Genomic DNA, 16,875 nt, shown 5'->3' on the forward strand with positions numbered 1-16,875 from the left:
GGTGGTTTTCTACTTGTTTGAAAGTCTAAACCTCTTTTAGCAATGCACAGGCACAGCTAGGCATATTTGCTTAGAAACAGCAAGTCATTATTTAGTTCACCAATCTATGTCACTGTCTGTCCCCACTCCCAAAAAAGAAACAGGAAAACAAGACACCTTGAGGCATATTATTTGGAACACAGTGCATCTTAGACTGTCAAAAACAAATGAAGCCCAGTATTTTAAAAACAAATAAAAACAGTTAGTCAAAGCAGTAAATGAGTTAATACACAGGACAGGGGAGTTTCATATCCAAAAGATTAAAACAAAAAGAATATATGTTTAGCATGAAATGTTTTATAATAGATATTTGAGGGTTTTGTGCTGTTTTGCTTTTGTTTTACATCAGATAGTAAAATGTAGGAGTTAATTGCTTTCTCGTACAAATACTTAGGTTCCATGGTTTCCCCCATATTTTTTAAATTATTGATTTTAATTATTAAAAATATAATCCATTTATCAAGTAAAATTTCAAATGATTATTGTCAAGTTTCCAACATGAAACTGTGTTGAAATGTGTCTTAGTGTGCTCTGATTTGTTAAAACGTGTTCATGGACCTATTTATTGATCTAGTGCAAGATTGAATAATTTAGACTATGTTTTGCAACTTTTGCAACCACCAGTCCTCCCCAAAAAGTGAGATAAAACAATATTAATAGTTCTTGTATTCTGATAGATTTAGATATCTGAAAACTGAAGTCCATAATAAAATTTATTTTATATAATTGTAGTCTTTGACAATATGAAAAAATATAATATTTCAAACTATAAAATAGTAGTATAGTAGTAAAATTAGTCTTTTCCAATTTGTATCATAAAGAAAAAGATTTCCATAAATGAAACAATATAGAATTAATAAGAGTGAAAGTATACTTTACCAACACTTTTCCTTTTTAATTTTTTAATAAATGCTCTTGTAAAACTTTAACAATACAAAAGAGAGACTGGTAGAAACTCTTGCTCTTGTTGTTAATGTACTTTAGCAATTTAATTATATATTTTTCAGCATAGTAACTCTTTGTTCTTCATTAGCCAGTTGCCTATCATAAAAGGTCCCAATATAAAATTATGACTACATCACATTACTTAATTAATGTGTAAGAACATTTCATACTATTAAAATTTTATGTCTATATTTTAACTGTAAACTAAAGCAATCTACATGCAACTGAGTAGTAATAAACACTCATATTCAAACTTATTGTGCTTGAAGATTCCTAACAGGCAGCTCTACTCTGAGTTACAAAGATTCTTTTAAGAAAGGATATAGGGGTGATCTGGATGATATTGCAAATTTTCATGTGGATAAAGTGATTGTTTTATTTTTTTTTTTTATGTGGATTGGGCTCTGCCCATTGTGGCGAACACATTAGTGTCTTATGATGCTTGCTATTGTTAGAATTTATATAACCTGAGGAAGTAGATAGTGTTCCCTATCAAGGGATGATTCATGCTTTCCTTCCTTCTTCAGATGGTATTGTGTTTGGTTAAGAGATAGTAAATTCTTAATTAAGGAAGGATGATTAGGGGGACTGTAGAATGTTGGGCTAATCTGGCCCTAGGTTTTGCTTAGGTTTACCTTTTCCAATAAGCAACCATATCAGAAGATCATTTAAAACCAATGAGGTCTCCCTATGAAAAGGGGGAATCAGGAAAAATGAATTACATTTACTTTTATAGGTTGCACAACAAAGAACTTCAAAGCAAAAATTGATTAGTTTAGAAATAGTCATCTTTTTAGTTACATTATATGAATCAAGTCATCCAATATATGTGAGCATAGCCATAGAAAAGAGCATTGTATTCTGAGTAAAAGAAATATTTGCAAAGGAAAAACATCAAAATGGGTAAGGTACATTTTAGCGCTTCCCAAGATTGAGCTGGACTGTTTTCTTTGTTCGTGGAGGCTTGAAAACAGCTGAAAAGGAAATTGTTATCTACAATATATTGAATGCTTTCCTGCTAGTCTTGGTTTCTGAAAGAGAGGCTTTTCTTGAAGGTTAAGGTTTATGGGAAATTATTAGCAATATAGTTGAAAAACAAATTTAAAATACAAGAAAGAAGCCTATGTTACTTAGCCAGTGTAACAGTACCACAAAACCCATGTTTCAAGTATTATAGTGTCCATTCCTGTGTGGCCTCAAGAGAAACACCCATTTTGAGGTTGCTATCTTGATTGCTAGGCCTAACTCAAGGTGCTAGTTATCATCTCTGAGGCCAATAAGACATAACACTGCTAGATAGTCAAAACTTCAAATGTGAGTGCCTATATGGTCTGAATATACAGCTGATAGTTATTTCAAAAGCCTGTACGGTGTAGGCAAGAGAAGACAGGCTTTCTCAGCAACAGCCTCTACATTGGGACTCACTCCCCCTAGAATACCCTTAGTCCTGATCAATTTCTAACAATCATCCAGTTTAATATTAAATGACTAAAACCATTTTATTACTTGAATTCATTATTATATGGATATTGTATTCAGTAGATTATTTTTTGTTGTACGCATTCAAAATCTATGCTGTAAATTCATGAAAAGAAACATAATTGCAAGTAGAGATCTTTTTAAAAAAAAACACCAAGTAAAAGAATCTGTATTAAAATTATATTTCTCTAACCTTCTCTCATCAGCTGCCACAGATGTATCTTTCTCATTTAATGTGGGGAATGGCCCAGTAGAAATTATTGTCAAGTCACTCCATCTGCTCACTGATGATCAGTGGCATCGAGTGATTGCCGAGCGCAATGTCAAAGAAGCCAGCCTGCAAGTAGATCAGTTTCCTAGAGAAATCCGGAAGGCTCCCACTGAAGGCCACACTCGACTAGAACTCTATAGTCAGCTCTATGTTGGTAAGCAGAAATTATATGTTGAACTGAAAATGCAGTGCCTTTTCTGGATGCCTGTGGTCACTCCAAATCCTGGTCATACTGTAAAGACTTCACATTTATTTACTTTATTTACTATTTTAAATATCTGTCATCCAGTAATTCCAGAACTCCCAAATCTGTTCAAAATTGAACACTCATCCTAGACTTCAGCTTTCCTAGATAGAACATTTAATAAACAAAACTCAATAGATGAAAATAATATTTTTGCTCCATTCCCATCAGACAGAATTCAGGATTCAGTTTGCCACTGTAATCTTAGTATTTAAGCTGATTGATGCAACAGAATACATTTGGAGTTTTGAATACAGATGCTAGCATTTCGGTTTTATTACTTAAAAATATTGTAATAGCTTGTGCAATTTAAGAAATGTAAACAAATAATCTAAAAACTAGTTACAATTAACAACTAGTCCTACTCTTATGCATTGCATAAATCTAATCCATATGCCACCAAATAGCAATATTCAAATGTATCTGTCTCATGTCAGCTAAAACAAAGTTCTTTATAGTCTGGCTATCATTTGGTTGTTTAATTAAAATATATATCAATAAGCATCCTTCAAACCACAAATCTAATGTAAGATATAACAAGATAATCTTTTGGTGATCAGGGATTTCATTTAATATTTTTAGTGGTTCAGAATCCATAATACATAATGGTGCAATTTGGAGATAGCCATATCATGTGCAAGGATTGGCTTGAGATTTGGGGTTATTTTTTCCTAGTTTAAAGGCAGTAATTGGATTTTCTCTGTTTTTAAACAACATATCAAATAGATACTATATGGCTTTATAGTTTAGTTCACTTTTGATGTGATACCTGCCACTGACACGCATCTGATTTCCAGAAAACAGTTTCTGAAAACTTCTCTGTTTGGAAACAGAGAAGTTTCCAAATTGACACAAAAGGGACTTAAGAAATGCATTCCTTTTTTAGATAGAATGCAAAACAAACCATTGAATATCAGATAAAGGAAAACAGACAGTTACTGAAAGCACTAATTAGGAAACTAAAACTTAAATATTTTAGACACATAACATGGAAGCAAGAAACAGATGCTTACAAAAGAAGAACCAGATCCTGGCTAGGTACCACTAATGTTGACACATGCATAAGCACACATGATTTCAAGAAGCAGTTGTTAATAGAATCCTGGCAAACTGCTTGTGTCTGTCAAGTAATGAACACTTGGAAGCAGCCAAATAGCAAATTTCACTTCAAAAATTAGCATAATCCTCCGAAGCAAATCACTAATCCCCCAAGGAAGATGAGTTCTACACACTGATCCAGTTCTTTCAGAGACCCACCTAAATTTAAAGAAAGGGAGGAGTAATTTCAACAGAATGGTGATCTTGTATAATTCTGTATAATGTGATACAGCAGCTTTATGTACGTGTTGATGAAATCAACAGTTCAAATGCCCAAAGGTTGTTTCCCAATACCCCCAGTTATGACAAATGCCTGCTCAGCCTGCTGATGAAAATTCTCAGTCACTTGTTACAGTTGCTCATATCTAAATGACTTTCTCTAAAAGAGAAAGGTCGGCTTCAGTGCCAAACAATTCATAAATTTATACTTAATTAAAAGGTTGTTATATAAGATTATTATTTTATCTGTTAGAGAACTACAGAAGAAAAAAATAAAGAACAAATCTAATGAATAATGACTATACAACTGGGGAAACTATGCTGTCATTTCAGCTCTGTTAGTCTGGTACCTGCCAAGATGCTGAAGGCTTATATATCATTTTAATTTATTTCATTGCTCCGCTTCTAATAACATGGGAGAAAATGAATTTTCTGTCTTACTTTTTTCATCATTTTACACAGTGCTGATTTTATCCCTCAATATATATATGCTTTCAGAAAATCCATTTATGTGGCTGGTCAATTTTTTTTATTTGGTGTTACGATAACGTAACACACTGGCCCCTTACCTTATAGAGGTAATAGCATGCAAATAAATTGTTTGGGATATCTTAAAAACTGTGTTATACTGAAATGGACCAGCTCTTCAGCTCTCTCTCAAAAAAAAGACTTTGCTATACTCTGTTCTTAGTGAACCTGAACCCTTCCACATAGAAAGAAATTCTATGAATGGGACCCTAAACTTCTTATATATGTGGAGCCTCACTGATTTGGTTTTCATATACATTTGGCTGCTAAGAGATGCATCCCTTCTAAGAAACATATTTTAAACATTATTTTTCTAGGACTGAGTGAATGTCATAAAGTTTGAAAACATGATATTTATAGATGCTTTGGGAATCAAATCTTATTTTCAAAGGGTAAGTGAAACTGGGCAGAGGATATAAGTAAGAGCAATGAAAAGGACCCTATACTGCTGCTTATTTTTGTTTCCAGGTGGATAGTTTAGGATTTATCACATATCTTTCAAAACAATTAAGATGTCTAGGAGTACTTGATTCATAATAAGCAAAAAGTACTTGTTGCATGTCTGACAAAGAGGAGGGATCCATTGATTCTGAGAAAAGCCAAATGGATTGGGGGCTACAACTGATGAAGTTAGCATATTATAAAAGTAAATGAAAAAAATAAAAATTGAAAAAATAATCAAACATGTTAGCCTTTCTTTTCACATACCACTTAATATACAGTATATGTGTTATGTTAATTTTTTCAACTTTTGTTCCATAAAGAAATTCCATAAACAAAATCTACAGTATGTTTCTATTTAGAATTTGAAAATAGTAGTACATTATTATTTCATTATCATCATCAGATCATTATTAGATTATCATTTAATAATTATTGATAACTATCTGAGGTCATATTGATTTAGGTTGTTATTACTAAATATGCTAATAATGGAATGCAAAGAATAACCCCAAAAGGAATAAGTTTAGAAAAAATTCCAATATTCATGTTGAACAATAATGCATTTGCAGATAAACTGAGCATTTCTTTTATCTGCTTTTTCCTTTTGCAAATTATTAATTGCAACTATTATTTTTAATACTGCTGCATTTAATTAATTTAATTTGAGTTCTGCCTATTTCTTTTTCTAGACTTAACTTTAAGGCCTAAAGGTTAGTCACTATTTTAAAAAAAAAAAAAAAAATTCTCTCCCTGTCAAGGTGATGTGGTCTCCTATGGTTTGCACATTTTTGAAAAGCAATTGTGAACAGGGCAAATCTCAGTTCTCTCACTCCAAAATTTAATGGAATCTCAATTAGATCTATTGAAATACATATCCTTCCCCCCATATCCTGATGTCTCTGGGATGGCAACTGAGAATGAGCAAAATTCCACTTACAAGGTTTTATTTGTCTTCTGGATTTCAGCTGAAACTGTTCTTCGTGATTCATTAAGAGGTAATTTTCTGTTCATTCGGTTCATTTTTCATTTGGCATTTTATGTTCTTCAGGTGCTGCAGGTGAACAGAAAGGATTTTTGGGTTGCATTCGCTCTTTAAGAATGAATGGATTGACTCTGGATTTAGAAGAGAGAGCAAAAGTCACTCCAGGTGTGAAACCTGGTTGTTCTGGCCATTGCACGAGCTATGGAATACATTGCAAAAATGGTGGCAAATGTGTTGAAAAATATAATGGATACTCATGCGACTGTTCCCAGACAGCTTATGATGGTCCTTTCTGCAGTAAAGGTAAACAGCTCATAATGTTAAACTGGACATACCATCTGGAAAATAAATGGAACTGAAATATGCTTACTCCTGAGTCACTGACAACAAAAATGCATGATCATTCTACTCTTTCCAAGAATAATGCAAGGATGTTGCTGTTTTCCATCTATTAAATCTTAAACACTTAGAAACAAAGTACACTCATAACTTTTCCTAATCAATGCATAGGAAACATGGCTGGCCATTATCTGAAGAATCACCTTTTTAAATTCACAAATGTACATGGAAGAATATATGGAAAAAATATATTTAAATCTATGACCATTAAAATAGAAGTGAGAGAGAGAGAAAATTTAGCAATCAGAAAAATTAACATGTGAAAGAAAAACCTATTATTTTATACTTAGAGAAACTTAGTTGAGGAAATAGAAATAATAGTCCTATTGTGAAAAAGTGACCATGAATATTGTAGTTCTTGATTTTAAGGAAAGTTAAAAGCAAGCATAATCAAACATATATAGGTAGTTCTTGACTTACAATCATTCATTCAGCAATTATTCAAATTTTCCATTACGTTTTTACAGCGAGTAGAGTACATCTACACTTCATAGCACAGAAGCAAGACAAGAGAAGGCCCACTCCCACATACCAGACAGGGGTGGGAAACTTCAAAAAAGCCTCCCTTTCCTGCAGATCTTAATAACCACCAAGTACGGAATGCAAGTTGGCTATTTTGAGGCTGAAATCAAGAGGAATTCAGATACTTCCAGTTGATTTCAATTAGCTTCTGCCCTTCATGTAAAAAAGAATAAATATTTCAGGAATTTCATTCCATGGTGGGTCAAGACAAAACATACATGCAAAAACTAAGAAGGAAAAGGAGAAAGCAATAAAAATGAATCTTTCACTTCTGAATTGCCCTCCTAGCAAATTTGTTTGAAAATAAATATGAGATAAATGTCAAATGATTTGATTGGATAAAATAAGTCATATCCTAGTATACTGGATTGTTGGTTTTGTGTGGCTTTGGTATCCACAGCAGAACAAGCTTGTTGCTTTGATTATAACTTAAAATTTATTTATATTTATATATAAAATAAATTTATTTTAAAAGTTGCTAAATCTTAAAATTAAGTGACAATAAATGCAATTCCAGTAGCTGAATTCAGAATGAATCTATGTTCTTTTGGGTATCTATGATCATATGGTGAATTGGAATACTCTGTGATAGGCATAGGTACCACTTTGGTGGGAAGGTCATAGTGTTCCATGCATCTCAGTGTATAGTCAAGCTAGTAGCCACATGACAAGGAAACATAGTATAAGATGGACTTAATATACAGTATTATCTCTCATAGCAACAGGCTTTTGTTTTCAGAGAGTATTATTCAAACTAGTTGTAGGGCAAGAAAGTAGTTCTCAGGAAAGTCCTGGTTGTTTTGTAAATTACAGTACTATAGTGCCTTTTGGTTTGGATGTACTTTGGGAGTAGTAAAAAGGAGTATTAAAGTTGCAATAATTATAACAAGACCAGAGTAGCCAAATGGAATTCCATAACTTTCTTCTAAGAGCCTTTTAACAAATAGCAGTTTAATCAGCTGCAATTGTTCTTTTTCTGATCTGAGAAATTATAAGTGCTGAAAGAAGTCTGCAGACCCCGAAATTACTTTCTATCCTTAACTATGTTTTCCTTCCATCCTGGCAACAGTCCAGCAACAGTTAATAGCTTTCTGAAGGGTGAATGCTTTGTATTCATTGTTGCATTGTTAGTGGCTCTGCCTAAGCAGAGAATGAACGACATAGCCTGAAATTAATGTGCTTGTTTTTACTGAAAAGAGAACTGTCTCAAAGGACAAGGTCATGACATCATGTTTCTCCATCTTAATTAATGTCTTGAATCTGAAAAAAGAGTGCAGATGTAGCCCTTCATTAGAAGAGCACAAGATGCATTTTTACTCTAACAAGTTTTCATTCACTTCCATTCTTAACATTTTATGCACTTGACACCTTTATTTTTTTTCTTGTGATTTTAATTTTTTTTGTTCTGAATTCTGATTGTTTGACTTTCCTATAGTAAGGACTAAATGAAATATAATTGAATTGATTACCAATTAAATTTCTTTGAATGGCATTATTGGGTTCTCATTCTGAAAAGAAAGTAAAGGTGAATATGTTAGGTTCCTATTTTCTCTTTCAAAAAATTTTAAGAGTCCTACTGGTTTCTTTTGAGCTTTTATTTGTTTATTGATAAGAAGTAATTAATAAAGACAAATAAAAAACTCAAAATAAACCAGTAGGATTCTTAGAAAACTTTTGAAAGAGAAAATAGGAACCTAACATATTCATAAAGACATATTAGAATGGCATATTATGTCATTCTATCTTCATAAAATTTAGGATTTCATTAAAAGGCCCTTCAAAAAATTTTAGGAGATATACAGAGGAAGAAAAACTGGCCCAAATCCCCATTATACTTTGTAAATTAGTCATGTTAGAAACAGAAATACTTATGCGCTCCTTTGGATTTGGGCAAAATAACTTTAAGACAGATTATGGCCATTGTGAATATGTTTTGACTAAATATCCAGTATGATAGTAAATGATTTCACTGGGATCAGATTTACAGTTTTGTGCTATTCTAGCTAGCTTTGCAGAAGATGAAAACAACAGTGTTTTATCAACTTGTTTTGGATATTATACAAAATAGAAAATATAATGGACACACTAATAAAGATAAAAAATTGCTTGAGTTTTCATTGAAAGATTCAGACCCTCCAAATTATATATATAAGAAAGACAGTCAAAGGTAGGACAAGACTATAAGCAATTAGCAATATTGAGGGAACTCTCAGTTTAAAAAATTATGTTTACTGGTTAATTAAAATAATTGCTAATAAAATTAATATTATAGCAATAGATGTGTTGTTATAGAAACAGCTTATTTGTAATACTATCATTTGGAATTCAGTGTTCCAAATTCTCAAGTACTTGAATTGCCCACTTGTGACCTATTATTGCCAGATTACATTAAAATCATGTCCCCATTGCCCTAGATGCAATGATTTAATATAATTTAATGTATTCAGTTTAAACACCATCCATACTGATTCTAGATGGTGTACAATAAATCCAAACAGTATACCAAGTGCAATGGATAAAATATAATAACAAAAGGAAAAATAAGAAAAAAGAGAACTGATGGTAAGTCCAAAAACAACAAAAAGCATTCACATCCTGAAATATCCAACAGGTCCCAACCATCCCACCCCAAAGTCCAGGAAAGCATCCCACTCTTCAGTGTTTTCCAGAAAGCTATTAGGGTGAGAACTACATGGATAAAAATGGTATCTGATCCTGTGACAGATTAAGAAGACCAATTATTGCTTTTTTCTAGAGTTTAAGCCATTTTCTGTATTGATTATTGATTCCATTTTCTAAGGCTAAGGATTACAAAGTATTTTGATCATTGGTTTAACCAGAGGGGAAAAAAGAGATAATGGGTGGAAGCTTGTCAAGGAGAAGCTAGAAATAAGGAGCCTAGAAATAAGGAGAACTTCTCTGGGAAGAATAGCTTGCCTCTCACAGTTCTGGGTGCTCCATCACTGGAAGTTTTCAAAAATAGACTGGACAACCATTTGACTGGGGTGGTATAAGTTTCCTGTCTTGAGCAGAGGGTTGATGTAGAAGATTCAAGAGGTCCCTTCCATCCCTATGATTCTTGTACTATTATCAATAATCTGTTACCTTTTATAAATATAAATTGAGAATTATTATAGAGAGAAATTAAATGGTACAAATGATTGTTTTTGCAATAAATTACTACAATTTAGAACAGAAAACAGAACAGAACAGAACAGAATAGAATATTCTTCCTTGGCCAAGTGTGATTGAACCAGTGGTGGGATTCAAATTATTTTACTACCAGTTCTGTGGGTATGGCTTGGTGTGGCTTGGTGGTCGTAGCTTGGTGGGCATGGCAGGGGAAGGATACCGCAAAATCTCTATTCCCTCCTCACCCCACTAACTTGTTTTTCAGTTCCATTCTCCTTTGCAGGGAACAAAAGAAGACCCAGCCAATCAGCTGGGACTTGGGAGGCAGATAATAAATGGGGGCGGGCCAGTCAGAGGTGCTATTTGCCAGTTCTCTGAACTACTCAAATTTTCACTACCAGTTCTCTAGAACTGATCAGAACCTGCCGAATACCACCTCTGGATTGGACACACAAGGAATTTGTCTCTGGTACATACTTAGTGTATATACATACAACGAAATAAGATAAGGTAAGATACCAATAATAGAAGATAATAGGAAAGATGAGAAGAATAATACTAATACAACCCTACTACATGGGCAAATATCTTTAGACATAAGTCAGTACTATAAGAATTAGATGTTGATTAATGGCATGAGGAAAAAAAACTTTCTCTGTGTCTAGTTGTTTTGGCATGCAATGCTCTTTGACATGTGTTCTAAGGGGAAGAGTTGAAACAGTTTATGCCCAGGATGTGAGGGGTCTGTAGCTATTTTCTCAGCCCTTCTTCTGGCTTGTGCAGTATACAGGTCTCAACCAATGACTGTTGTATTATCTGCAAACTTCAGTTTAACAGAGGGATCCTTCAAGATGCAATCATTGATATACAGAGAAAAGACTAATGGAGAGAGTACACAATTATGGATTTTATGTCTTTTACAGTTTTAAGTGTGCTCTAGATACCACTGGCTGCACCACAGGGCCAATTTTTTAACCTCCTGTCTATATGCAGACTCATAACATCAATGGAACTGCTCACCTCCCAGAATTATAAGTGCTCTATCACTGGAGAAAACATTGGACAACTATTTGTCTGGAGTGATATAAAGTCTTGCCTTGGACAGGAGGTTGGACTAGAAAACCACCAATGTCCCCTCCAGGGCTGTGATTCTACTCTATTCTACTCTAAAAACATAAGGAAAGATAAGATTGGGGGATAATGACTTTGAATAGATTTTTTTAATGTTTGTGAAATAATACAATTTACAGTACAATGATCTCCTCTAACATTGAAACTACTATATGTCCATAATAAGGCACATTACTATATGGCACTTAAATCATTGCAAACATACATTGTTACCTATTAAGTGTCACTTAGCAACATGGTCTTTCAAATTGATGCTATCATCATATTTCCCCAAAGTGATTGGATGGAAAAAGATTACAAAATGTTTCCCCAAATTATCCAATTGAGTGAGAAAAAAGTCCCCTGAAAATATGAACTCACAGAATTTTATTTTCCTGTGTACAATGTCTGCCCTGGTCTTCAATAGCAGTTAATTTGGATTCTTCAAGAAAATTATGGCAGGACCAATGTCAGGTAGCAATCATTCAGCAACAAAATTCCTGAATCAGAATTGAATCAAGTTAATCTTAAAACTAGGAAGGTAAGACCTTCAAGAATATAGTAAATTCTAGGGGTGGAGCCAGCTGTCAAGGAGAGGGGACATGTGAGTGAGAGACTCTGCAGAGCACAACCCTGTACCTCCATTTGCAGGACTCTTTGGAGACAAAGGGAAATTTGTAGAGTCTTCCAAAAATGTGGGGGTTCCGAAGACCCTACATGGGCAGTGGATCATATCAGAGATTGGAAGATAACCTGGAATAAGCGGATGGAGAAGGATGACCAGCAATGGCCATCCATGAAGGCTCACAGCAGGACACATTAGCAGTGATATAGCAGAATGACGGTGTAATCAGAACTGATGATTTTGACAACCAACCTCAAAGTGAATAAAGTGAAAAGATCGGAGCCCAGAAGGAGAGTTAACAAGAGAAGCCTGGCAGATTGAGTCAGCCCTGGCTAGCAGCGAACGGAGCAGCAAGATAAATTGCGAGCGGAAAGTTCAGAAGGAAGATAGAGATGCCAAAGAAATAGAATACTGGATAAAAGAATGGTGAGAAGATTTGGAAAAATATATATTTGGAAAGCTGATAATTGTAAGAGACTTGATTGGATCTTTTTCTTTTGAACTGAAAATTGAGATTACTTGAACTGTGAGACTTTGGATTTAATATGAGTGATGCAGAGATAGTGACACAGCAAATTTAAGAATAGACAAAGAGTCATTGTGGTGGTGCTTGAGAGACCTCTACTGGCCACTGAGAAGAAAGAAGATTGGATTAGATTTGGAGTATCATATTTGGAGAGCTGATAATTGAAAAGACTTGATTGGACTTTCTCTTTTTTTCTTTTTTTTTCTTTTTTGAACTGAGAACTGAGACTATTGAATTGAGAAACTTTTGATTAAAATGGACGGTATAGAGACAGTGACACAGCATATCTAAGCAGATAAAGAGACATTGTGGTGGTGTTTGAGAGACATCTGCTGGCCACCGAGAAGAAAGAATATCGGATTGAAACTAAAAAGTAACAAAAAGTAACGGATATATTGGGGCATTCTTTTTTACTTTTAGAGTTATACATTTGACACTAAGACCTCTGATATTTGAGGGTGACATTAATTTTGTTTCTAGATTTAGATATTTGATACTAAGGTTTCTGATACTTGAAATTGATAATGTTGTATTATATGGGTATATGTTGTGGCCCCGATTCCCGAGCCTATGCTGTCAGAGAAAGAGGACCTGGAAGATGAGGAGGAGGAACTGGGAATGCCTTCCTCCCCAGGACCTTACTCCCTGATAAGGCCTCAGGTTCCATCAGACAACCGAAAGGAACAGCCTGAGATTATTCAGGAGGAAGGCATATTGGAGCAGCCCCTGACAAGGACTAAAGAGGAAGAGTGTTGGCTTGATCCTAAGCAGCATCGTAGGGAGAAACATGAGCAGCAATGTAGGAGGGTCAGAGAGTGAGCTGAGTCATTGAGCCACACCCCACAGGGGATAAAAGTGGGTGTGTTTTCGGCTGGAACTTTGTACGGGACAAAGTTTAATCTTACTTCAGATTTTCTTCGTGAATGACTTTTGTGGACTGCCTTGTAATTTTCTGTGAGTAGATTTTTATTTGTTATCAGTTCGGACTTGGCAGGCAGAGGGTGTTGGAATGCCAAGGATATTATCAGTTCCAAAGAATTAACTCTGTGAAGTCCGAGCCAGCTTGCCTGCCTGTGTTGGTGTGAGTTTGTACTCTTTCATATTTTGGGAAAGAGGAAAGGCGAGACAGAACAGGTATATATCATTTTATATTTGTTTCTAGATTTATACATTTGCTATTAAGGTTTCTAATACTTGATACTATGATAGTATTATGTGTTTATTTATTTATTTGATTTGTCAATCGCTTACAAGATAATAGATATAAGTATAAACATAGTTATGAATACATGAAATGGATACATATAAGAAAAATAAAAAGAAACAATAGGACAGGGTTGGTAGGCACATTGGTGTGCTTATGTACACCCCCTACAGACCTCTTAGGAAAGGGGTGAGGTCAATAGTAGACAGTCTAAGGTTAAAGTTTTTGGGGTTTGGGGAAGAAACCACAGAGTCAGGTAGAATATTCCAGACATTGACCACTCTGTTGCTGAAGTCGTATTTCCTGCAATCAAGTTTGGTGTGGTTAATTTTGAGTTTGTATCTATTGTGTGCTCTTGTATGCTTATGGTTGAAGCTGAAGTATTCATTGACAGGTAGGACATTGCAATGTATGATTTTGTATACTATATTTAGATCGGACCGAAGGCGGCATGGTTCTAGGTTTTCTAGGTCTAGAATTTCACATTATATCACATTAGTATATATTATGTATCATTACTCAACTTTGCTAATATATTTATTATTTAACTTTGTTAATATATTCATATCTATATTTATAGTAATTAATATATTGTTGATATACTATTGATATCATTGTTATTTTACTTTGATTAAAAATTAATTTTTGGAATCAGAGCTACATAGTAGCAACATAATAATATAAATTAGTATATTATTAGTATAATATAATTTCATAGATAGTATTGACTTTAACAACTGATAAACTGAGATTATTGAGAAACTAATAAGTGTTTAAGTAACTATTAAGTAATTATTGATTATAGATTACTGAATTATAGATTATTGAATATTGGGCAGGATGAGTAGAAACCTATTATTACTATCACTAGAAAATTGATACAAGACAAGGCGTGATAACTGAGGTTATCTTTATCCTCTTTATTACTGATTTAAAATAGAAGGAAGATATATTTTGTGTTATATAAAACAAAGGGAAAGTGAAGGTTTATAGAAGTGGAGGGTTATTTTGTTTGTATTTGTATATTTTGTGAAAACTTAAATAAAACTTTTATTTAAAAAAAGAAGTGGAGGGTTTAAGAAGGAAGAAAGAATTGGGAGTGGTGGATTAAAACTAATATTGTGACAAGGCTGTTAAAAATGATTAGCACCACCAATCTGACTAAGATAGGAACAGGGAAAAAATACTCACACAAATGGTGACAATGGTGATAATGGCAAGTCCCTCCACACACAGATCCATTGATGAAATGCTGCCAAGAGAAAGATCAAATTCTGTAAAAGACCTACAAGGCCTAATGTTGAGTATGCAAGAAATGATGTTGAAAAATCATGAAGATATGAAAAAAGAGATAGGGGCCGTGAATACTGAATTAAAAGAAGAAGAAAAACAATGGATGAAAAATTTGAATTTTTTCAACAAGGGGTGTGAAAAAATCAACAGAAACTAGTTGAAATAGAGTCAAGGATGGAAAAGGAGGAAAAAAGGGTTAACAACCTAGCTGGAAAATTGGTACAAGCAAACAAAGAACTAGAAACCACAGTAATCTTTTTAGATGCAGGAAAAGCAGCTGACTACTTAGGTTTCAAAACATGAAGGAAGAAAAGGAGGAAGACCTACTGGACGTGATGGCATATATGATTGTGAAAGCATGGAGACAGAAAAAGAAGAAATGCTGACAGAGTTGGATGAACTGAGGGTGCAGACGAACTATGCAAGGAAGCACAATCTACCAAGAAGAATGCATGTCCAACTGATCAAAAAGTCAATTCGCGATGAAATACTGCACAGAACAAGAGATGACCCAATAGAGTATGGCAGAAAACAAATTGTTGTCTTGAAACAAGTATCAAGGAGGATAAGAGATCTAAGAAGTCCCTATCACTTTTTAACGACATAATTGATAAAATATAATGTGAACTTTTGATGGTTGACACTGGAAGGAATTATGGTCACCTGGCAGAAGAAAAAATGCCAACTAGACACAGTTGATAAAGCAGAAGAATTTTATGACCAACAATTCACCAAGAAAGAAGAGTTGGAAGAAGCAGTTGAAGAAAAAGAAACAACGGAAGAAAGAGAAAGAGAAACAACAGACATAGAAGGAAGTTCACTAAATATTCAAGTTACACACTATTAAAGATGAGGAAAAATGGAAGAATATGAAAGAAAGGATAAAGAGCCTAAAGAAATTAGAACGACAAGAAGTACCAGCTAAAGAAATAGAGAAGAGAAGAGAAAGATGTGAGATGATATCGATGAACATTAATGGTATAAACTCTCAGGTGAAAAGAAAAAAAAACTAATAATTTACAATGTTTAAATGCAGATATAATAGCTCTACAAGAAGTACACATAAAAGAAAAACAAAAATACCTGTTAGATAATAAAAAGTTAGAGAAAAATTTTTCATCCTTAGATGAGCAAAAGAAAAGAGATGTGGTATTATTTATAAAAGATTGGATCTCAGCTAAATAAATTTTTAGAGATAAAAAAGGTAGGATATTGATGATGGAGATTGAATTAGAAAATAGAAAGATATTAGTGGTTGAAATTTATGCACCAAATGGATCACAGGAATTTTTTCCCAAAAAATTACATAATAAAATTAAAGATATGCAAAATGAGGAAATTTGTCTTTTAGGTGACTTTAATGCGATTATTGACAAAACATTGGATTGTAAAATTGATAATATAAGAAAAGGGAAGAAAAGAACACTACTCAAAGTTTTCCATGATTTGATTAAAGAAGTTAAGATTCACGATGCCTGGAAAAAAAGACATCCAAGGAAAAAGCAATTTACTTTTTATTCTAATAGACATCAGTCCTGGCCGAGATTAGACATGGTAAGGATGTCAAAAAAAAACCTCATCTCAGAAATAACAGAAATTGAAATAGAGATGAATTTATGGGTGGATCAGTTATATTAGATTTAGTTGGAAGGGCCAAAGAAAACCCCCAAAATGGATGTTGCAAAGGTCAATCTTAAGAGGACTTTAGGTACAAATTGGAGAAAGAATTGAAGTTCTTTTTTTAAAGAAAATAAGGAAGAGGATACATCTCCACAAAATACTTGGGACACAGCAAAAGCATTTATGAGAGGGGTG

The 16,875-nt window shown here is 33.8% G+C and overlaps 1 protein-coding gene across 1 annotated transcript in view; it reads left to right on the forward strand.

Annotated features, from left to right (window-relative positions):
- The window catches only part of CNTNAP2 (contactin associated protein 2), an 850,526-nt gene that overhangs the window by 767,260 nt on the left and 66,391 nt on the right, over positions 1–16,875 (forward strand). Inside the window, exons 17-18 of the mRNA XM_087917173.1 lie at positions 2,670–2,888; positions 6,316–6,552. Coding sequence (XP_087773299.1) covers positions 2,670–2,888; positions 6,316–6,552 — 456 coding nt within the window. The remainder of the gene's footprint in view (positions 1–2,669; positions 2,889–6,315; positions 6,553–16,875) is intronic.

Source organism: Pseudonaja textilis, chromosome Z, assembly GCF_049901715.1.
Source record: "Pseudonaja textilis isolate UNSWEBS1 chromosome Z, rPseTex1.2, whole genome shotgun sequence".
Lineage (NCBI taxonomy): Eukaryota > Metazoa > Chordata > Lepidosauria > Squamata > Elapidae > Pseudonaja > Pseudonaja textilis.